This window comes from Delphinus delphis, chromosome 10, assembly GCF_949987515.2.
Source record: "Delphinus delphis chromosome 10, mDelDel1.2, whole genome shotgun sequence".
Taxonomy (NCBI): Eukaryota; Metazoa; Chordata; class Mammalia; order Artiodactyla; family Delphinidae; genus Delphinus; species Delphinus delphis.
The window spans coordinates 63,444,452-63,467,705 of NC_082692.2; the positions used below are offsets into that span (position 1 = coordinate 63,444,452).

At 40.1% G+C, this 23,254-nt stretch overlaps 1 protein-coding gene across 2 annotated transcripts in view; it reads right to left on the reverse strand.

Annotated features, from left to right (window-relative positions):
• Window positions 1–23,254, reverse strand: part of SETD2 (SET domain containing 2, histone lysine methyltransferase) — a 113,429-nt gene that overhangs the window by 1,796 nt on the left and 88,379 nt on the right. For both annotated transcript variants that reach the window (XM_060022357.1, XM_060022356.1), the window contains 5 exons: window positions 21,825–22,494; window positions 13,556–13,690; window positions 11,227–11,366; window positions 7,541–7,652; window positions 1,331–1,411 (listed from right to left, as the gene is read on the reverse strand). In XM_060022357.1, coding sequence (XP_059878340.1) covers window positions 1,331–1,411; window positions 7,541–7,652; window positions 11,227–11,366; window positions 13,556–13,690; window positions 21,825–22,494 — 1,138 coding nt within the window. The remainder of the gene's footprint in view (window positions 1–1,330; window positions 1,412–7,540; window positions 7,653–11,226; window positions 11,367–13,555; window positions 13,691–21,824; window positions 22,495–23,254) is intronic.

Genomic DNA, 23,254 nt, shown 5'->3' on the forward strand with positions numbered 1-23,254 from the left:
GGAGAACATCTGGGGTAAGACCCTTTTCAATACACAAATTCCCATGTCCTCCTGAGCTATCTCTGTAGTGTCTGTCTTACCCAGTGGCTCTCAAAAGAGATCCAGGCACAGGATTTCTGGAAGTATTTGTGGCGCTAAGCCACAAAGTTGACCCCAGGGGAAAAAGGGAGTGAGGAGGTGAGTGATAGCCACTCACCAGGGAGCACCATGAACAGGGTCTACCCATCCCTGAAAGTCAGTGAGTCTTCAGACATTCAAAGAACAAGGCTATATCACAAGGTAGGCACTAAATAAACAGCTGCTAGTTGGCTGGGCTGAAATGCCAATAATCACAAAGGGACAGTGAGAAACTTAAGTTTTAACTCTAGAGAAGGCTTTTACTCAAAATTTTTCTGTGGTCTCCTGTTTCCATACTCTCTCCCCTCAATCCACTTCCCCAAATAAAATAGGGGATTTCATTATTCCCAGCTTAAAATCCTGCAATACTCCCTGCAACTCACAGTACCAAGCAGCACAATACTGTGCAGCCTCATCTTCCAACACCCCTCACATACCGGGTGCTACAGCCCACAGATTCCCTGAAAGGGATGACGCCTTCTTCTGCCTCTGTACACTCTACTGCCTGAATTACAACCCTCCTGATCTATCTGGCTAATTCCTACCCCTGACTCAAGAGCCTTTCCTGACACCCAGAACAGAGACCTCCAGGCCCTATCATGGCACATTCCTCACACAGCTGCCATTACTTTTTTTTTTTTTTTTAATGCCATTACTTATTTACAGGTCTACCTCCTCCAACAGACTATGAGCCCCCTCGGTGAACAAAGACTGGAGTTTAGAATCTGGATGCCCTGAGGCAGAAAAGGTTAGTGTCCCGAGAGCTGTACTGCACTTCCAGCAGCATAAAGACGAGCTGCTTTCTCCCAATCACTTGAGGATTAGGCAGCCACCAAATGAGATATCACAGAAAAAGAAACGGACTTTGAGCCAGAGGCCCGAGTTCAAGTCTTCTGTCCAGAGCTTGCCTTCTCTAAACCTCAAGAGCTCCTCCACCAGCATAAGAGGAATTACAATTCCAGTCTTGCCTACCTCACGCGATGTTGTGGGGATAAAATGATATAATGGATATGAAAGTGCTTATTATCCCACTGTAAAGGACCATACCAATATGTCATCACATAACAACTACACAGTCCAATCACAGAAGCAAAGGAACACCCAAAGGCAGGGCCACCTAGTACTACAAACAGCTGTGCACACTTAGGATGAGAAAGAAAGGGTCTCAGTTTAAGCCTTCAGAATGTAGTGTCCACATCCCACCAAACCTTACCTCTTTTCTGAATACTTCTTTGCTTTTCTTAGCCAGCTCACTGGAGGTGTCTGCTTCTGCTGTCTTAGGCTTTTTAGAGGTCTAGAAATGGAAAACACCACAGTGTGGGAATGAGAGGTCAGGTCAGTGATGCCCTGCTCTTCGAGAACCTCCCTTCTTTCCCGCAATTGGGATGCCTCACTCTTGGTATTAGAATCTTAAAGGGACATGGCCTGGAGTCAACTTAGCTGCTGTTACCACTCTCACTTCATGTTTAAATCTTGTCATCTGGCACTGGCCTCGCTCCTATAAACCAAGTTCTAATTCTCTACCCTAAGTGAAAGCTACATCCTTGATGTAGTTAAACATTTGTTTCAGGGTCACCTTCTCTGCAGAGAAATGTGCTGTGTGATTTGGACCACTCAGGTCCCTGTTCTGAGCTGCAGTATCCCACACTGTCAAGAGAGGCCCAGACTCAACGGGCTCCACCTCTCCTGTCTCTGACATTCTAGGACTCCTGGACAAAGGCAAAATGATTTAGCCACACAACCATGGTCCAAATACCATGTTCCTCATCCAAGTCCCCTAGACTGTAGGAGACAGTCTCAGCATGCAAGAGAGGCTCCTTAAAGGTTGGTATCCTCGGTTCAGGAATGGAAAGACTAAAGAGGTATCAAGGTGTTCCGGGGGAGGAGATGAGGGTCATGCAAGTCAGTGAACAGATGAGTAGATCCTAAGACAGAAGATACTCTGTCCCAAGATGCTAAGATGATGACAAACCTAGGAATGCTCCCTTCCAGCACTGCAAGGGGGAGGCTGCCAGTCCCCCTGCCCCACGCCCCCTGCCTGATTAGGCACTGCTGAGAGGTGAGAGGTCAGCAGCCCTGGCATTCAGAGCACCTGGCATGCAAGGCCACCTCCCCATACCTTTGCTCACCACCAGTCATCAAGCCCCTTCCTAGTAAATGTACTTCTCCATGGAAAAGATTATGAGCATTCCCCTTTGAATGCAACTCACTTCAGATGGATGTAGAAGCAGTTGGCATTACAGGTACTTCATTTTTTTGCTAGCTGCTTAGAGCACAAAATTTTTTCAACCTACCCCCACTTCTGATTCCTCTCTTTCCAGAAACAGTATGAAGGTGCTGGTGATGAAGGGACTGTTCAACTCCCTCTGCTCTGGACTGGCTCCAGAGAAAGGTGGCACTCCCCTGGCTTCTGGGCTTCTATACATCAGCTTTCCCTGACTTGTTATAAAAGCTTTGCATATTTTCTACTTCCTTTCTGTGGCTGTGGCAGCAGGAAAGGGAGGGCAGGGTAGAAAGAACATACAGATTCTACCTCTGGTTTTAGGAAACAAAATGCAAATAACTGTTTTCAAATGTTTTGCTTTGAGATTTTGTGCTTATTTTTTCTAGCAGTATAGAGTGTAGCTGTGCTTCACAATAAGACCTCATGTAGCATGGGATCAAGAATTCCCTGAATAAGCCAAGGTAATTTCAACACACCCTCAGCTGCTGTCTTGTGGATCTCAGAAATGAGTAGCAGCAGCAATGAGTACAGAAAGCCCCTTAAGGTATAACAATGATCTCAAGGCTCTGGCTCCTATAGAGGAGGCCAGGCTCTCAGTGAGGGCACTGTGTAAACAGGAATGTTCTGCTTCCCTCTGAACGGGGTATGTGTTCAGAAAGCTAAATAATTCCAGTGCATTTCTAATTTAATCTCTGACTTGGTGAGGTTGTAGGGCTTTAAAAACACACAATCCCCTGAGCTCTCTCTAGGAGCTTTCCTGGTCCAGAAGAAGTTGAGGTATCAGAAACACTACACATGATTCAACCTAAATTCTGCAACACACGAACCTGGTACACACCAATTAAAAGGTTAAGAAAGAAAGATCCTTGAAAATAATAAAAACTCAGTATATTGTTTTGAAGTTGCCACCACCTTTGCTAACAAAAAGAGCAAAATAATTTCAGTTTGGTTCTAGATCAGGCACTATATACCACACCTTAGTTTGTCAAATGAGGCATGGGAGAGGGGGTGCAGGAAGTGAGAGGACAGGAACAAATCATCTCTACGACACTTTCAAGAAACTGGCAGGCCATTCCTTGCCTCTTCCATATCCACTTGTTTGCTCAGCCCCAAATGATGCCTCTCAGATGCCTTTGCGTGCATCTTCAACATCTTCATTCTTAGTTCCTCACTTTGCCTAAACTATTAAAATACTCTTCAATCTGATCTCCAATGCTACCAATCTCACCTTTTCAAACGGGCCTGTTTCACTCAAGGAACACATATTTGATTGCCTGTCTTGCTGCTTTAAAAGCATCCACTGGCTTTTAAGCATACAATAATCACATTGGTAGGACACCAAGATCTTAGACAATTTAAATCTGACCTACTTTTCCATATTTTTATCTTGCTCACTACCTACCCCATATGTATCTAAATTCTCACCATAACCAAATTATTTTTATTGTTCCCTATATGGGCTCTGTCTTGTACTGACTTTATACCTTTGCAAAAACAGCTTTATTTGCCCAGAATCCTCTTTTCTGCTCACCTTAGCTATAGGTAAAATCATGTTTTCTGTGACATATCACTAGTGCATTTTCTTAAACCATTAATCTCTGTGCTCCCATAGCATTCTGTACATACTTCTACTACAGCAATTATCCCGTTGTGTTCTTGGTTTATAGATGTGGTTATTTCCTTAGATTGAACTTCATGAAGATTAGTACTCAGATTTATTTCTCTTTCTATCTGTAATACCTTACACAAGGCCTGTGAATTACTGAAAATTTACAATGTTACAGTCTTCATCTCCAAGGGCTTTAAAATCTAAATGAAGGCCCTAAAGATGGGAAAAAAAAAAATTGGAGCAGAAGGAATAAACACATAACCCACAGGCATCCTTCTCCTGTCTGAGATGCTAGCTAGGTGAATACAGTAGTAAACTGGTTAGGAAGGTTAGATCCAAATAAGTCCCTGGCTATCCACGTCACACTAGGTCCTAATGATAGAGACAACGGTCTAGAAAGAAATCCAAAGACTGACACCTCAAGCCTTTGACTTGTGCATCATGGCAAGGTTGGTTGGAATATCAAAACTCATTTGTTCCTTCATAAACTATCAAAGGGTTAATAACAAAACAGATGACTTCATTTATATTTTCTCATTAGAAATACAAGAAAAGGTAAAGCTGACAAGTCAGAGACAAAAGCCTAAGAAGCTAAGATAGAGAGTGAATGAACATCCAGATAGTTTTTTACTGGAAGCACATGACAGTTATGGGTTTTTTTCCCCTTAGGTACCTGTCTCTATAAAAACTCTCCCACAGAAACTTCATACACTGCCAGTAGAAATGTACAATGATATAGCAACTTTAGAAAACAGTTTGACAGTTTCTTAAAAAGTTAGACAGAGACAGTCTAACTTTGATCCAGCAATTCCACTCCTAGGTATCTACCCAAGAGAACTGAAAATGTATGTCCAAAGATTTGTTCACAATTGTTCATATACCATTATTCACAACAGCCAAAGAGTGGAAACAACTCAAATGTCCATCAACTGGTAAATGGATAAATAAAATGTGGCACATCTAATACAATGGGATATTATTCAATGCTAAAAAGAAACGAGCTACCAAGCCATGAAAAGGCATGCAAGAACCTTAAATGTATATTGCTAGGTGAATGAAGCAACTCTGAAAATGCTACATGTCCAAATATGTGACATTCTATAAAAGGCAAAACTGGAGAAAGTAAAAAGATCAGAGATTGTCAGGGATAGGGATGGGGATGGGGGGAGGCGGGGAGAGAGGATGAGATGAATAGGGGGAGCACAGAGATTTTCAATGCAGTGAAACTATTCTGTAGATGATAATGGTGGATACATGCCATTATACATTTGTCAAAACCCACAGAATGTACAATACCAAGAACACTAATGTGAACTACAGACTTTGAGTGATAATAATGTAGATTCACTGATTGCAATAAATGTATCATACTCCGGCAGGCTGTTGATAGTGGAGGACGCTATGCATGTGTGATGACAGGGGGTGTATGGAAACTCTGTACTTTCTGCTCAAATTTAAAGGGAACCTAAAACTGTCTGAAAATAAAATATATTAAGAAAAAGAGGTATATAAGGACCTTTTCAGACAAACAAAAATGAGACAGCTCATCACAATTAGACCTGAAATACTCAAAGTATTAAAGGAAATTCTTCAGACTGGGAATTCCCTGGTGGTCCAGCGGTTAAGAATCCGCCTTCCACTGAAGGAGACACAGGTTCGATCCCTGGTCAGGGAACTAAGATCCCACATGCCACAGGGCAACTAAGCCCGCAAACCGCAACTACTGAGCCCACGTGCCATAACTAGAGAGAAGCCCGTGCACTGCAACGAAGAGCTCGCACGCCTTAACAGGAAGATTCCTACATGCTGCAACTAAGACCTGACGCAGCCAAATAAATTTTTTAAATAGTGGATAGAATTTATAAAAAAAAAAAAGGGGGGCTTCCCTGGTGGCGCAGTGGTTGAGAGTCCGCCTGCCGATGCAGGGGACGCGGGTTTGAGCCCTGGACTGGGAAGATCCCACATGCCACGGAGCTGCTGGGCCCGTGAGCCATGGCCGCTGAGCCTGCGCGTCCGGAGCCTGTGCTCCGCAATGGGAGGGGCCACAGCAGTGAGAGGCCTGCGTACCGCAAAAAAAAAAAAAAAAAACCAAACAAAAAAAACAAAACAAAAAAAAAAAGGAAATTGTTCAGACTAAAGGAATGCTAAATATAATGCTGAAGAAAGAAAAACATTTCCCCCAAAGTGAATAAAATATAAAAGGAGGTATGGATTTGTTTCCACTTTCCTTCTCATTCCCATTCCTTCCTTCCCTCTTCCACCTCTTTCCACTGACTTAACTAGTTAAGTGTCTCTTATTTTCAAAATTAAATACTATTCAAATCTTAGAGCATAGATATATTGTCTTTGATTTCATTCAAGACACCACATCCTTGGAGACAGTGAGTCCTGTTCCAAGTGGAAAAGGATAAAAATTTTTAATTCAAGCATTGAGAGTCACACTGATTCACATGACCTCTAATCCCGATTACTCTCTTGTTAGAAGGAGAGACGAGGAATAAGCTCTCTTTCGCTTTACTCTAGAATAGTATTTCCAGAGTAAAATATCTCAGTTGCAAATCTTAAAAAAAGGGGGGGCCCAGTTATACTTTTTTGGTGAGGTGTTTTTTTTTTTTTTTTTTTGCGGTATGCGGGCCTCTCACTGCTGTGGCCTCTCCTGTTGTGGAACACAGGCTCCGGACGTGCAGGCTCAGCGGCCATGGCTCACGGGCCCAGCCGTTCCGCAGCATATGGGATCTTCCCAGACCGGGGCACGAACCCGTGTCCCCTGCATTGGCAGGCGAACTCTCAACCACTGCGCCACCAGGGAAGCCCCTTTGGTGAGGTTTTAATGCAACCAGTTTAACTTCTTTCCAGACCCACCAATCCCAAAATGGCAAGACATTAAAGCAAACGAAGAAAGACTGCCGTTAAACAGAAAAAACACACTTAAAAGAAACATAACATTAAGAAGAATGCTGTAATCTACAGGGAAAGAGCTAAGATATATTAAAGGAAGTTATAATGGAATAAGAATACTATGATTCTATTTGTATGTTTAGAATGAAAAGAAAGAAAAACACCTGTGTGTGTTTTCCATAAAGGTCTGGAAGAACATACAACAAAGCAAGGTTTTGCAACTTTGGCACTACTGACATTTGGGCCAGTTCTTTGTTGTGGGGGATTATCCTGTGCACTCTAAGATGTTTAGTGGCTTCTCTGGCCTCTGTACACACTAGAAGCTAGTAGAATCTCCACAGCTGTAACAACCAAAAATGTCTCCAAATATTATCAAAAGTCTCCCGAGGAGCAAAACTGCTCTTGGTTGAGAACCTGTGCACTAAAAAGTTAACAGTATTTATCTCCGGAGAGGGAAGTATGATGAAAGGAGAGCAACTAAATAGAAATTAAGAGCTTTTATTTTTTGTTCTAAATACTGTACTTCTGTATTGTTTGGACGTCCTACCACCCCCAAGCATTTTTTTATATGCATAATTCTCCAGAACAATAAGAAAAATAGAATTCCAAGATAACATGGCTACTGACTCTACAAAATGAGAAGACAAAGAATCCCAAATGATCAGGAAACATTATCTGTAAGCCACACTCACCTTCATGGGATTTTCATCATATGTTGGGGTTCCCAGGTCCATCTCAGCTTCATGCTCAAGGCTGGCATCATCTCCTGGGCTTTCCCAAGTAGGAGGATCCCACTGAGTCTGCCTAGAAGAAGGTAAGAACAGCCATGCTGTCATGGCCAGAAAACAGAGAACTCTGGCATAGGTATCTCTGCTCATATATACATAACATACAACATGCAATGAAACAGAACAAGTCAGCTCCATAAGACAGAGACATTCTTCCCAGCAGCAATGATTCTATCCCATAGACATACATTGTTTTTAGCCCACTGTACTTCTGTAGCCAACGCTGTGGCAACATTTGCTGGGTATCAAAGACAACAGTAAAACCAAACATCTTTGTCTCTCACCTGACTATTAATGTCCTGAAAACAGGATTCAGCAAAGTCTAAGGAAAGTACATGGAGTAGGTGCCTGCCTATGCCACCCCTATGCAGGTGATCAATCATGATTGTACCTAGCATGTACCTGGAGCAAAGTAAAATAAATCACAACACCCTCCTCACAATCCTTGATCATGTGAGAAAACCGTTCCTTGCCTTAGGAGTCTTCTTGTTTGTAGTTTTGCTCCTCTGGCTTGATGACTTACAGCATGGAAAAGATGTACAGGTTAAAAACTTGTGCCCTCTGCTAAAAATATTTTCAGCTGGCTACAAAAAAAGAGTTCAACCACATTAACTCTTTGCATGCTTCTTTTTTTTGGCCACGCCGCATAGCTCTTGGGGATCTTAGCTCCCGACCAGGGAATTCCCTCATTGCATGTTTATGGCTGTTTTGAAAGTTAGCAGGCAAAGATGGTTTTGTTTTTGTTTTGTTTTTAAAGCTAGATCTGTGAAGTAACATGTGGAAGTAAGGAAATTCTATTCAGGAGTCAGAAGTCAGCTGTCACAGGAAATGCTCTAAGGGGAATCACTTAAAACGTCAAAAGCCTCCAAGAAGCTAGCGACATATCTGACAGGTCTATCCTGCCATTACAGTCTTGTGCTTTCCTACCACAGCAATCTTTAGTTAGCAACATTAAAGGCATTTGATGTAAATCAGTTTTGCAGATGATTATGAAAGTAGGTTTATCTCTGACCGACAGAACTAATTATAAAATGGGCTCAAGATTTCTATTGTAATCAAAGAAGCACAAGCAGCTGTGGGTTTTATTATGGGAATTAAACAGGAGGTATTATGCTCTTAGGTGCTAGCTAAGGAAAACCTTGAAAAAAAGATGGAAAAATTACACACATAAATAAGAAATATAATTTTTTTTTTTGAAAAGTGATAGTCCATTATAAAGCTTGCTTTGGTATTGAAAAAACAAAGTTCTGGTAAAATTTGCAGACACTGGTTTTTAAAGTCACAACTTCCAGTCAGCAGCATAACAAGGGCTTGTTTCTTTGGGTTTTTTTTGGCTGCATTGGGTCTTCATTGGTGCGCGCGGCCTTTCTCTAGTTGCGGCAAGCGGGCTTCTCATTGCGGTGGCTTCTCTTGTTGTGGAGCACAGGTTCTAGGCATGCGGGATTCAGTAGTTGCAGCACGTGGGCTCAGTAGTTGCGGCACACGGGACCTAGAGCATACAGGCCTCAGTAGCTGTGGCGTGTGGGCTCATTAGTTGTGGCGTGCGGGCTCTAGAGTGCAGGCTCAGTAGTTGTGGCACACAGGCTTAGCTGCTCCACGGCATGTGGGATCTTCCCGGACCAGGGATCAAACCCGTATCCCCTGCACTGGCAGGGGGATTCTTAACCACTGTGCCACCAGGGAAGTCCCAAGGGCTTGTTTTATAAAGGTATTTTTATGGGAATAATGAAGACCTTTCTAAGTAGAATACATAAAGGGAAAATATTTGACTGCATGAAATTTTTAACTTCTTCACGTCACAAGACATTACAAACAAAAACATTTGCAATATTCTTTTTTTTTTGGCGATACGCGGGCCTCTCACTGTTGTGGCCTCTCCCGTTGCGGAGCACAGGCTCCGGATGCGCAGGCTCAGTGGCCATGGCTCATGGGCCCAGCCGCTCCGCGGCATGTGGGATCCTCCCGGACCAGGGCACAAACCCACGTCCCCTGCATCGGCAGGCGGACTCTCAACCACTGCACCACCAGGGAAGCCCTGTAATATTCTTGATAAACAGATTAACAATGCTGACAGAAAATGGGTAGATGCCCCAAACAAGCAATTCACAAAAGATACAAATAGCCAATAATCTAATGAAGACGTTCCATCTCAAAAATAATTGAAAATAAAAATAAGATTTCTCATCTACTATTTTACATGAGTTAAAGAACCTACATGAAGAAAAAGGCACTTTTGTGTACCTTTTGTGGGAGTCTAAATTGGTATGATTTTTTTTTAATGGTAAGCTGACAATACTTATCAACTTAAAATGTGTATCTCTTTTGATCAAATATTTTGCCTCTAAGAATCTGCCTGAAGAAGGCAGTAAGATTAGTGTTAGTGTCTGTAAGGATGTCCAGGTTTAGAGTTATATATAAAATAGTGAAAATCCATCAATCAGGGTGGGTTAAACAAAATTTGGTATAGCCATACAGAAGAGCAGGGGTTAGGCAAACTTCTTCTATAAAGGATCAGAGAGTAAATCCCCTTGACCTTGTGGACCAAATGATCTCTGTCACAACTAGTCTACTGTCATTGGAGTATGAAAGTAGCCATCAACAATTCCTAAATAAATGGGTGTGGCTGTGTTCCAAAAAAACTTTATTTACCAAAACAAGTAGCCCATTGACATAGTTTGCTGAGCCCTGCAACAAATAAGCAAGTATTAAAAATAATGTAGTTTTTCATTAATTGGTACAGAAAGTTCTATAAATAGATTGGTAAACAAAGCAGATGACAAAACATGCACCCCAATAACTCACATTATATACCAATGAATACATACATACACACACAGAAAACACATATATTCACATAAAGCTATCTGCCTAAAATATATGTTTAATTCTAAGAAAAAGATAAATCAGGTTTTTTTATATAAATTGCAGGAGTCATCAAACTATGGCTCATGAACCAAATAAAGTTTTACTGGAACAGAGATATACCCATTCATTTACGTATTGTCTATGGCTGCTTACACAACAATAGAAGAACTGAACAGTTGTGACAAAGAATGTTTGGCAAGCAAAGCCTAAAATATTTATTATCTGGCCTTTTACAGAAAAGGTTTGCCCACGACCCCTGATTATCTACAATGTTAGATGAAGTCATTACCATTTTCTAAAAAATTCCTTAGTTTGGGACTTCCCTGGTGGCACAGTGGTTGGGACTCCATGCTCCCAACGCAGTGGGCCCCAGTTCAATCCCTAGTTAGGGAACCAGATCCCACATGCTGCAACTAAGAGTTCACATGCCTCAACTAAGGAGCCCGCCTGCTGCAACTAAGACCTGGCACAACCAAATAAATAAATAAAATAAATTCCTTAGTTTTCTCCAAGAGTCTTGCAGATTAAAAACACCAGAACATACCTAAAAAGGACCAAAGTCTAAAGTATGTCATAACATTTATGATGGGATTCTGGAAAACCAGCAGCCCTCAGGCACAGTTAACAGCTAATAGCAAGTCTATAACCATAAAACTCCCCTTACAGTGGCAGCTTCTTTGACCAACTGAAAGCTGATTTGGGAATGCTCAGACAGCTCTTCTTACCTTGTGATCACATGGTAGTAGTAAATCTTCCCTTCTGGGTCTCGGGCTGTCTTCCAGTTGGGAGGTAAGACAATGGTTTTTGGTTTGGGAGGAGATGGGGGTGGTAAATCCAAGAGATTATTTGTCACAACCATTTCAGGCTAAAAAGACACACAAGTTCTTGATCAGTGACATTTCTTTTAATCTGGCTGAGAAGGACAAAAATAGTCTACTTAAGCAGTATGTAAAAACATACATCTTCCTCTTCTTTTAAAAAAAGATTAAAAGTAAAGGTACAATCTGGGAAATGATCAGAGACAGTGTATATGAAGAGCTTTAGGGATCTATCAGAAAATTCACCGCAGGCTTCGAGTTCACCATCCAATACACCATATTTAAAAATATTCAGCAGCTCATTATGTAGAACAATATTTTTCAACCTTAAAAAAACCAACGCTAAATGGCATATAACCAACTCCAAGATACCAATTAGCTGAATGGGCTTTAGATAGAAGCAAATATGATAAAATGTTAACATTTATCCATTATATATTTTTTGTATGTTTGAAACCTCATATTTATATTTTAAAAATATAGAAATGGGTGAAAAGCTTGTTTTTCAGTTTAATTGAAAAAAATTTTCTAAATAAATAGCTTTTAAAAATTTAATGCCACATTTTGAAAAACAAAAAAACTTCATAATCACTGTTATAAACTGAATTGTGCTTCCCCCAAATTCATATGAAGCCCTAACCCCCAATGCGATTGTATTTGAAGACAGCACCTTTAAATAGGTAATTAAGGTTAAATGAGGTCTCGAGAGTGCGGCCCTAATGCAACAGGACTGGTGTCCTTATAAGAAGTGGAAGAGGCATCAGGGAATGTGCGCAGAGAAAAGACCAGGTGAGGGCACAGTGAGAAAGCAGCCATCTGCAAAACAGGAGCAGCCTCAGGAGACAGCAAACCTGCTGACACCTTGATTTTAGACCTGCAGGCTCCGAGACTATGAGAAAATAAATTTCTGTTAGTTAAGCTACGTAGTCTGTGGTATTTTGTTAAAGTAGCTCTAGTAAACTGATAATATAATCATGATAAGGATATATACTCTTAATTGTTCATTCTATGTAATCCAGTTAATAAAGAAAAAAATTTCCAACTTTACCTTTGCTTGAGCAGTTAAAGAGGAACCTAAGATCCCAGGCTCAGATAAAACATGGCCACTTTTAAGCAAACCTAAGTCTCCGAGCATTGCTGCTTTGTGCATACCCCCCCAAGCCTTACTTCACAGAGCTGCTTTTTGTTGGCCCCACTTAAGTTCCACTTCCTCCATTCCTGTAGTCCTCTATCTAGCCTATAAGGTGATCTCTTTCCCCTAAGCTTTCGTGTCACTTAAGAATATTCCAAATTATTCAATATCTACTAGATTACCAATCCTTCTCCAATTTGGGAATAATTTTTTCCCCTCCTCAAATTCTACCTGCATATTTCATGACACTAAACGCTGACTACTTTTAGTATTATTCATTGTGATCCTCATCTCTCTTACTGGAATGTCAGCTTTTAAGCACAGGAATGGAATTTTACGTTTGTTTTCAAAATGCCTAGAAGGACCCAATTCACGGCAAGCCCTCAAATACCTGCCATACACACTGTCTTATTTCTAAGTGTTTCACATGTAGTCTTTTTACTCCATCTCCACCGACTGCCCTACTTATCGAAAGCCACCAGAATGCAACAAGAGCCTTCTCTGGAAATGTCAGTATTCTAACCTGCTAATTTGTTCATGTTTAGTTTCTCAACTGCTTCTAGTGCCAGCTCCTATTTCCCATTTCATCTAAAAACAGCATTTCATCAAGATTTCATCATATCCTTCTACACAGGTGGCAGAATACCAAAAGCTTCTTTCAATATATATTGTACAACATGTAAAGTGAACTATATCATTCAATTTTATATCTCTAGCCCTCAGTACAGTATCATAGTCTAGTTCTCCATAAATAATGATGGAGCTAGTCTAGAAAACTATTACTTCAGAAATTCATAGCAAAGTGTAAGAATACAAGATCAGTCAGTTTAAATTACAAATAAAAAGGATCCTAAGGGCAAAGTACATATAAATTAACATAGTTGTAAGTTCCACAGAATTTTTTTTAATTGACAGCACTGTCGTGTAGTGCTCCCTCAGGGTCCACAGGCACTTGAGTGAAATTGGAGACTACAGAAATTTTTATAAAAAACAAACAAACAAAAAAGGAGTAAAAAACCCCCTAACTAAACCAAACAAACAGTAATCTTTCTAAAGATAAGGTAGGTAGCCAAGGAGAGTTTTAGCAACCAAAATATTTCTTACTGGCTGTAAGGGCTGAGGCTGCCCTGGTGCAACTATTGTAGTCACGGCTGTGGCTGGCTGTACCACCACTCCTTGTGGGTGAGCTGTGAAAATCTGTTGTCCCTGGATGTACTGAAGACTTGGCTGGGCATAACTCTAAAAGATAAAATGAAGAAATTCACAATTTATAGTTTTCTAGTTCTTAATAAGCAGTATCTGACTTCCAAGTTGACAAATCTTATTGGAAGATACACCCATTAATATTTTTTTAACTTTAAATGTGAATATTTTACTACAAATGTGTAAAACAATCTTTTACTTCAAACTCTTTTTTTCTTTTTTGAATAATTCCCTAGTCATTTACTTACTTTGATTTTACTTTATCATAAAAAGTTAGAAAACTTTTTTGAGGCGGAGGCGGGGATGGGGGTGGGGTGGAGTACTCATGAAACCTGTCTAATTGTTTGGCTTCAATGAGACTTGAATAACAACTGAAGTGCTACTCCTAGGATACCTGAGAAAGAGCTCCACACAATGCTCTTTACAGAGAGCGTTTTAACTACCAACTCCTAATAACTAACAGCTTGTTTTGTTTTGTTTTGTTTTGTTTCTTTGCAGTATGCAGGCCTCTCACTGCTGTGGCCTCTCTCGTTGCAGAGCACAGGCTCCGGATGCGCAGGCTCAGCGGCCATGGCTCACGGGCTCAGCCGCTCCGCGGCATGTGGGATCCGCCCGGACCAAGGCACGAACCCGTGTCCCCTGCATCGGCAGGTGGACTCCCAACCACTGCGCCACCAGGGAAGCCCTAACAGCTTGTTTTGATTGGAAAAGGTCAAAAGGAGTGATCCACAGTAGAGGAAGCTGAAGGTGATCAAATTTTAAACTAGTTTTCTAGCTTTTTGTAGGCTTCTATAAGAAAGACAGCGGAATTCAATATATCTAAAATCCTTATGACACACTGATTTATATATAGTGCTTTATCAAGCAGAAAAGCCCTTTTGCATATATTATCTCACTCAATCCTGACCACCATCAGAGGTGGGTGTATCTCCCACACCTGGAGTTATATAACAAATAAGTACCATGGCTAGCTAGGACTCAAACATACTCTGAAATTACGATAGAAAAACTGTTTAAAGAAGTGGCAAGAAGCCCTGAAAACAACCTTGTTTTGTTAAAAGGTGATGACTACCAAGGAGCTGAACAGATACGTATTTAAGGACAGATTTTGACCCTATAAACTGAGATTCTATCAGGTAAAATGATTCAGAAGTATTAATTGATAAGTACTCAAAATACAAAATATAATCAAAATATAATTATTCCAAATGATACCAGTAAAGACCCAAGGAGTCTGAATAGGTAAATGTAGCTGCCCAGCAGATTTCTGGATGAATAATTACTGAGAAGACACACAGAAAGAGGAAGAATACAATACTTGATTCAGTATTGCAAACAGCTTAATCTACACATTATCATAAACCAGATTCAATGCTAACTGTCAAAGAAGAATTGTCAGAATAGTATCACAAAGCTGAGAGAAAAATGTATACCTCAGAAATATTTTCATCTCTAGGTATTTGGATACAAGATGGGAAATATGTGCAACATCAAAAATTTTGTAGAAATTTATCTCCTCACCTAACTCCTGCCCCAAAGCCTGAAATCTGATTAAATCCAAAACACTTTTCAATACCGACATATACAGACAATACTGAATCAGAAGTCAGTACCAAAGAAGTATTAGCAACAAAGATGACCAAATACTGCTTAAAAAATTAAAAAGCATACTCTAAAGGTAAAATATAAATAATTCTTAAAGTTCTCCTTTAACTCTGATAAAATAAACCATAAAACAAAACATATCTAACTGGGCTCTATTCTATGATCACCAATCTATCTGGAAAGTTAAGTTTCCAAGAAAGTTTCTAAGGGCCGACACCCAGAAGGAAGCATCCTCAAGAGGCAAGTTACTGTGCATGTAGGAGGTTAACACGTATGTGCTGGTAACCCTGATTCTGAGTAGAAACAGTTTCTGGGAGGCTGAGGAGGACAGATGGATAAACTGGAATTTTCCCAACCCACTAAGCCAAACACCAGATACTGTAACGAATCCCAAATTTAATTTCTTCCTGACCCACTCTCCTAATCTAATCTATCGGCAAATTCCGTTGGCTCTGCATTTTTTATATATGTATGTACATGTGCACGTCTATCTGTACGTATGAGTTTATATATATGTGTGTGTATGTGTGTGTATATATATATATATATATATACATAAAAATAAAATCTGATCATTTCTTACATCTCTCCTTCTACTATTCCAGTATAAGTGGCCATATTCTCTTGCCTAGATTACTCAACAGTCTTTTAACTGATCTCCCTACTTCTGCCCTTGACTCCCACAATCTCTTCACCCAGAGCAACCAGAGCGAGTCTCTTAAAATACGTCAAATCACGCCAGTCCGCTGTAACTGCTCCAGTGGATTTTCACATTATTCAGACTAACAGCCCAAATCCTCACAAAGCCCTGACCGTCTTGTTCCTCCCCAAGGCCTTGACCTCATTTCCTACTACAGGTGTACCTCAGAGATATTGTGGGTTCAGTTTCAGAACATGCAATAAAGTGAATATTGCAATAAAAAGTGAATCACATGAATATTTTGGTTTCCCAGCACATATAAAAGTCATGCTTCACTATAGTGGACTCTATTAAGTGTACAGTAACATTAGGTCTAAAAAACAATGTACATACCTTAATTTAAAAATGCTTTACTGCTTAAAAATGCTGACCATCCTCTGAGCCTTCAGAGAGTCATGTCTGTCTGCTGGTGGAGGGTCTGGCCTCGATGTTGATGGCTGCTGACTGGGTGGCTGTGGCAATTTCTTAAAATAAGACAATGAAGCTTTTGCCACACTGACTGACTCTTCCTTTCACCATTTCTCTAGAGTACGTGATGCTATTTGATAGCATTTTACCCACAGTAGAACTGCTTTCAAAATTGGAGTCAATCTTCTTAAACTTGCCTCTGCTTTATCAACTAAATATATGTAATATTCTAAATCCTCTGATATCATTTCAACAATCTTCACAGCCTCTTTACCAGGAGTAGATTCCATCTCAAGAAACTACTTTCTTTTTTGCTCATCCATAAGAAGTAACTCCTCATCCATTCAAGTTTTATCATGAGACTGTAGCAGTTCAGTCACATCTTCAGGCTCTGCTTCTAATTTTAGTTCACTTGCTATTTCTACGACATCTGCAATTACTTCCACCACTGAAGTCTTCAACCCCTCCAAGTTACCAATTAGAGTTGGAATCAACTATATCTTCTGGATAACTTGCTGCAGTTTCTACATGAGCACTTTCTGCTTCACCTTGCACTTTAATGTTGCAGAGATGGCTTCTTTCCTCCAACCTCATGAACCAACCTCTGCTAAGCTTCAAACTTTTCTTCTGCAGCTTTCTCCCCCATCTCAGCCTTCACAGAACTGAAGAGAGTTAGGGACCTGGTTCTGGATTAGGCTTTGGCTTAAGGGAATGTTGTGGCTGGTATGATCTTCTATCCAGACCACTAAAACTTTCTTCATATATATCAGCAATAAGGCTGATAAGACTATTTTGCTTTCTTATCAATTTCCTTCAAGAACTTTTCCTTTGCATTCACAATTTGGCTAACTGGCACAAGAGGCCTAGCTTTTGGCCTATCTCAGCTTTCAACTTGCTTTCCTCACTAAACGTCATCATTTCTAGGTTTTGATTTAAAGTGAGAGATGTATGACCCTTCCTTTCACTTGATATTTAAAGGCCATCGTAGGGTTATTAATTGGCTTAATTTTAATATTATTTTGTCTCAGGGAGTAGGGAGGCCCAAGGAGAGGGAGAGAGATCGGAAAATGGCCAGTCGGTGGAGCAGGCAGAACACAACACTTACCGATTAAGCTCGCTGGCTTATATGGGCTCAGTTCATGACACCCCAAAACAATTACAATTGTAATGTCAAAGATCACTGATCACAGCTCACCATAACAAATATAATAATAATGAAAAAGTCTGAAATAGTGCAAAAATTATCAATTTGTGACACAGAGACATGAAGTAAGCAAATGCTATTGGAAAAATGGCACCAACAGACTTAATTTGACACAGAGTTGCCACAAACCTTCAATGTGTAAAAAATGCAGTATCTGCAAAGCACAATGAGGTGTGCCTGTACTGTCACCTTAACTCATTTGGAAAAGGAAGGGCTTCACAATTATATCACACATTTTGAATGACAAACATTTCATATCCTGATTTTGAAAAAAAAAATTTAAAAGCTAGATCAAGATACTAGTTTTGAGAACAACTGTCAACAGGATGAAACATGTTATCTTCAGAGTGATCAAGAGGTTAAACACCCAGATCTACAATAGAAAAATGCTAATATTTTGGAGGGTAAAATTTCTTTGGCCTTCAGTGAAACTAGGTTCATGAAGAATTTATCTGACAAGATCACAGTTGTGTAAGGCTTATCATGGAGACACTCTAAAGGATTCAATTAATGTGTAGTAAAGCTGTGGTTTCTTTAGCATGAAAAGTCTGGCTACAAATGTTGGTTGTGAGATAACTTCTAAACTGAAATGGCATTACCCAGCTTGATCATTCCCTGTATTTACTAGATATGGCTCCAGACAAATTTTATCTGTTTCTAAAGTGCAAAGATATATTTAAAGGATAACAATTTATCAACAGGAAAGAATGTTACACATACTGAAAATAATTCCCAAAGGAAATGCAATGCCAAAAACATCTTAACAACATCACTGCAAAAAAAAAAAAAAAAAAAAAACCCACAAAAAGCAAAACCTAAACAAACAAAAACACCCAAAATTGCAACATTCATTTGCAGATATAGTGTTTGAAACTCAAACTGTCAAAAAGTAAAGGGAAAATAAACATTTTCTAGGGTTCTGTAGTACCTACCCAAACTAGCTGACAATCATACGCCAAAGCCAAAACAATTAACAGCAATAAAAAGGGGAAACTGGTTTGCAGTCCCACTGAAATAATACAAAAGATGTACACATTTGTGAGATATATCCAAATAGCATGTGCCCGCAAAATTTATCCATTTACTGGAAGAAAGTCTGTTGGAGATTGGCTCTACCTACAAGGGACCTGAAATTATACAAAACATAAATCCAATCTAGAAATATCTTTAAAATGGGACTTCTAATGGGAATTTTAAGAGAGGGTCCTATATGTTATAGAGCGGAAAACATAATTGTTCTGCTCCCACTTCTAAAGGGAAAAAAACAGCTATTACTTTATATCTGAGTCACTTCACTTATGTGAACAATTTAAAGTCTAAGCACTCAAATTTTTTGAGATGTAATTTAGTGTAACTTTTTAAGAATAGGTCACTCTAATGTCACAAGACCACTATAAAGCACATGGCCTCAGTTAAAACGGAGCTTGTATGTCTAATAAGCAGCTGTGGCAAAAAATTAAAGCCACCTTCTGATAACACAACTGCTCCAAATTTCAAAGATACTGCATATGTACACATACTCACAAATTTTTATTATACCATATCACATACTACTTCATTGTCAAGGTTATTATACCTCAGCTCATGTTGGTATGGTTGATATTTGATTTGAACAACACAGGCCTCAACATAGACCAGATAGATGACCTTGATCAGCTGTAATTCACAGCCCACTAATGTCAATACTCTCAGTATTAAGGTAACTAAGTAAGAACTATAATTAAACCTTCAAGGTATATGGTGCTTTAAATTTATCATTACTAATATCCATTATCTCATACAAACCTCAACCACTCTGAGGCATTCTGCTCATTTAATAAATGAGAAAACTAAAACTGAAGAATCTAAGTGCCTGTCTCCAGGACACACAGTAAGTGACAGACTAGGACTTAAAATACACACGCTAACAACATGGTCTATGCTTCTCATTACCCAGAGTCGAACATCATCTCTGATCAACTAATCTCATAAAGAGAAGGATAGTCTAAACCATCTTAGTCCATTTATCAACTACTCTAGCACATGAAAAGCAGATTAGGGAGTCAATAAATGACTCCTTGGTAGGAACAGACTGAAAACTGGAAATAAAATTGTAATACTTGGGCTTCCCTGGTGGCTCAGTGGTTGAGAGTCCGCCTGCCGATGCAGGGGACATGGGTTCGTGCCCTGGTCCTGGAGGATCCCACATGCCACAGAGCGGCTGGGCCGGTGAGCCATGGGCGCTGAGCCTGCGCATCCGGAGCCTGTGCTCCGCAACGGAAGAGGCCACAACAGTGAGAGGCCCGTGTACCGCAAAAAAAAAAAAAAAAAAATTGTAATACTTGAGTCTTAAGGCTATGACTAAACCCTAGAGAAATCTTTTGCTCAATGGGATGGAAAAATAAATTCTATTTTAGAAGAACAACCATAAGATCACTGAGCTCTCTACTAAAGAGTCTTTAATTCTGTAGGAGGCAGAATTATGCATAACAAACACCACCACCAACAACAATAAAAAGCTAAGAAAATTGATAGCCAATAACCAATAATGCCCATTTTCTTACCTGCTGTATTTAGCCCTATAACATTAATTTTAAGCCAAAAATGAAAGGAAAAACACACACACAAAAAAACTAAGTATAAGAATGTTCAGTGCAGTATTATTTATAATTATGAAAAAGAACTTTCAATTTAAACAACTACCCCAGGAAAATGGATAAACAGCGACCTTATAAGCAAATGTGGTATTATACAGACGTTAAAATGTGTATGTGGGGCTTCCCTGGTGGCGCAGTGGTTGAGAGTCCACCTGCCGATGCAGGGGACACGGGTTCGTGCCCTGGTCCGGGAAGATCCCACATGCCGCGGAGCGGCTAGGCCCGTGAGCCATGGCCACTGAGCCTGCGTGTCCGGAGCCTGTGCTCCGCAACGGGGGAGGCCACGACAGTGAGAGGCCCACGCACCGCCAAAAAAAAAAAAAAAAAGTGTATGTATGCATATATATATATATATATATATATATATATATATATATATACACACACACACACACACACACATATAAAAATACAGAGTAATTTGGAGAAATGGTTAAGAATCATGTTACACAGAAAAACATGGGACAAAAAAACTTCCAAGTCTTCAAAATTACAAATTCATAAAATATATAAACATGTAAAGAGATCATAAAAAATGAAGGGAGGGGCTTCCCTGGTGGCACAGTGGTTGGGAATCTGCCTGCCAATGCAGGGGACATGGGTTCGAGCCCTGGTCTGGGAAGATCCCACATGCCGCGAAGCAACTAGGCCCGTGAGCCACAACTACTGAGCCTGCGCGTCTGGAGCTTGTGCTCCACAAGAAGAGAGGCCACGACAGTGAGAGGCCCACGCACCGCGATGAAGAGTGGCCCCCGCTCACCGCAACTAGAGAAAGCCCACGCACAGAAATGAAGACCCAACACAGCCAAAAATAAATAAATAAATAAAATTTTTTTAAAAAAATGAAGGCAGTTAAAACAGTTAACATTTTCAGAATTAAAGCAGGATACTTTGTCACGGCCTTTTGGACAAAATTTTGATACAGCTTCATAACAAAAATACAAACAGAAGTAAAAATCACTTCTGTTACCTCAATACTAAGTAATGTGTACAGGAAACATCTTTGGGAGTCTCTGCCATCCACAATAATTCACCTTTAAGGGGTGACAAGGAATGATGGGAGAGACATAGGAATGTGGTGAAGACGATGCCTTAAAGAGTCTTTTTTTTTTTTTTAATGTATTGGTTTTATAAAAAAGAAAAGAAATTTGATTTAAAACCACAAAAATACACTTCAAAAGTTATTCTCTCTCTCTCTCTCGCTGATCACTTGCTTTTGGGGAAGCCAGCTGGCATGTTGTAAGCAGCGCTATTGAGAGTGGTAAGGAACCAAGGACAGCTAACAACCATGTGAGTGAGCTTGAAAGTAAACCTTCCATCCCCTGTCTAGTCTTCAGATGACTGCAACCCTGCTTAATAGTTTGACTGTAATTTCATGACTCTGAGCCAGAACCACCCAGCCAAACTGCTTCTGAATTCCTGACCCACAGAAACTATGAGATAATAATTACTTACTGTTTTAAACTGCTAAGTGATTTGTGACACAATAGATAACTAGTATATATAAAATTAGCCAATATGTAAAAGTGATCAATGGCAGGACTTCCCCCTCACATCAGATTTGACATCCCATAAACAGACAGTAAAACAGACAAAAGTATTTCCAAAATTAGTTACCTGTACAATTGGTGGAGTTGTCTGTGAGTAGGGTGATGTCACACCATAAACAGTTGGACAAGCCTGTCCTTGATAATATATGGTTGCTTGAGACTGTGCAGGAGAGTACTGCTGCTGTACACTCACGGACTGTTGGTTTGAATCCCAAACACCGTAATTCTGTCCCTGGACTGGGCCTGGGGCTGGCACTGGCAAGACGGTGACACTAGAGTCTTGGTGTACCACACCATCACTTTGGGCCACATACTGTGAACTGGAAACTTCCACAGGGGCTGCCACATGTGGCACCACTGGCACAGGTGGAGGGGCAGCAAGGGGTTCTGTAGAATGTCCCACCAAGGGCTGAGAATGATCATAAGGAGCAGGAGAACACACAGGATCCATGCTGGGTGTGGGGAGGAGCACCTTTCCAGCATTAGGATTGCTGGGATCCACATAGGCCTGCATGGGGTAACCTGGTGGGTAGCCAGCAAAGGGGTGATGAGGGGCACTGTAGCCAAGAGAGTCATAGGGCAGTGGAGACGTCATTCCCAGGTTCTGCATCTGCTGCTGTTGTTTTTGAGCCTCCCGCTGAGCTACCTCCTGCTCAAACAACTTTCGACGCTCTTCTGTAGAAAGTTTATTGCGATCTTTAATTCGTACTTTCTTTTTAGAAGTTGGTGTATCATATCTAGAAAGAAAACAATAAGAGCACCACAAAAAGTTTTTCCCTAAATCAGAGACATAACCAAAGCACTAATAAATGTTATGCCACTCGATACTAAACCATTAACCACACCAACTCCAATTTGGCACAGGCTGAAAATCATACTCAAAATTACTTAAGGAGTTTTGCAGATAGGAGAGAACCTCAAGGAAATAGACACTTAGATGGAAATAATAACTTTATCCTTATCCTCAGCTTCTAGAACTTCACACTAAAGATACATGTAGTATCCTAAATAGATTCTTCTTTATAGTTAAGTTCTGTAGTTCTGTAACTACAAATTCTGAAATTAAAACAAAAACCCAAATACACTAATAAAAGCTACAGAATTTGATGTATGTCTGACCACACCCATTAATATCAACACAGGTTAGTTAAGTGAAAGACAAGCATGTACACATAAAAGTATGGGGGGGTTATATTCACATACTCTTCTTTGTGCAGTACCAAGTATAATATCATATTGCTAAACCTAATATCCTGTGATAGTTTTGACAAGTATCCCCAGTAAGCCCCCAAGAAACCATCAGCTCTAACATTCACAAGAGAACTGAGAACTTAAAAGATTCTTTTGTGAAGTTCTATGGACTGAATCGAACTTTTGATAAAGGCTCTTGGCAAAAATGAAAAATGACAACTAATTTCAAGACGTTTCATTGCAAAGAAACATCTAATAATAGATTCATGGATAAGGGTACAGCATTTATCCAAACAACAAAAAATA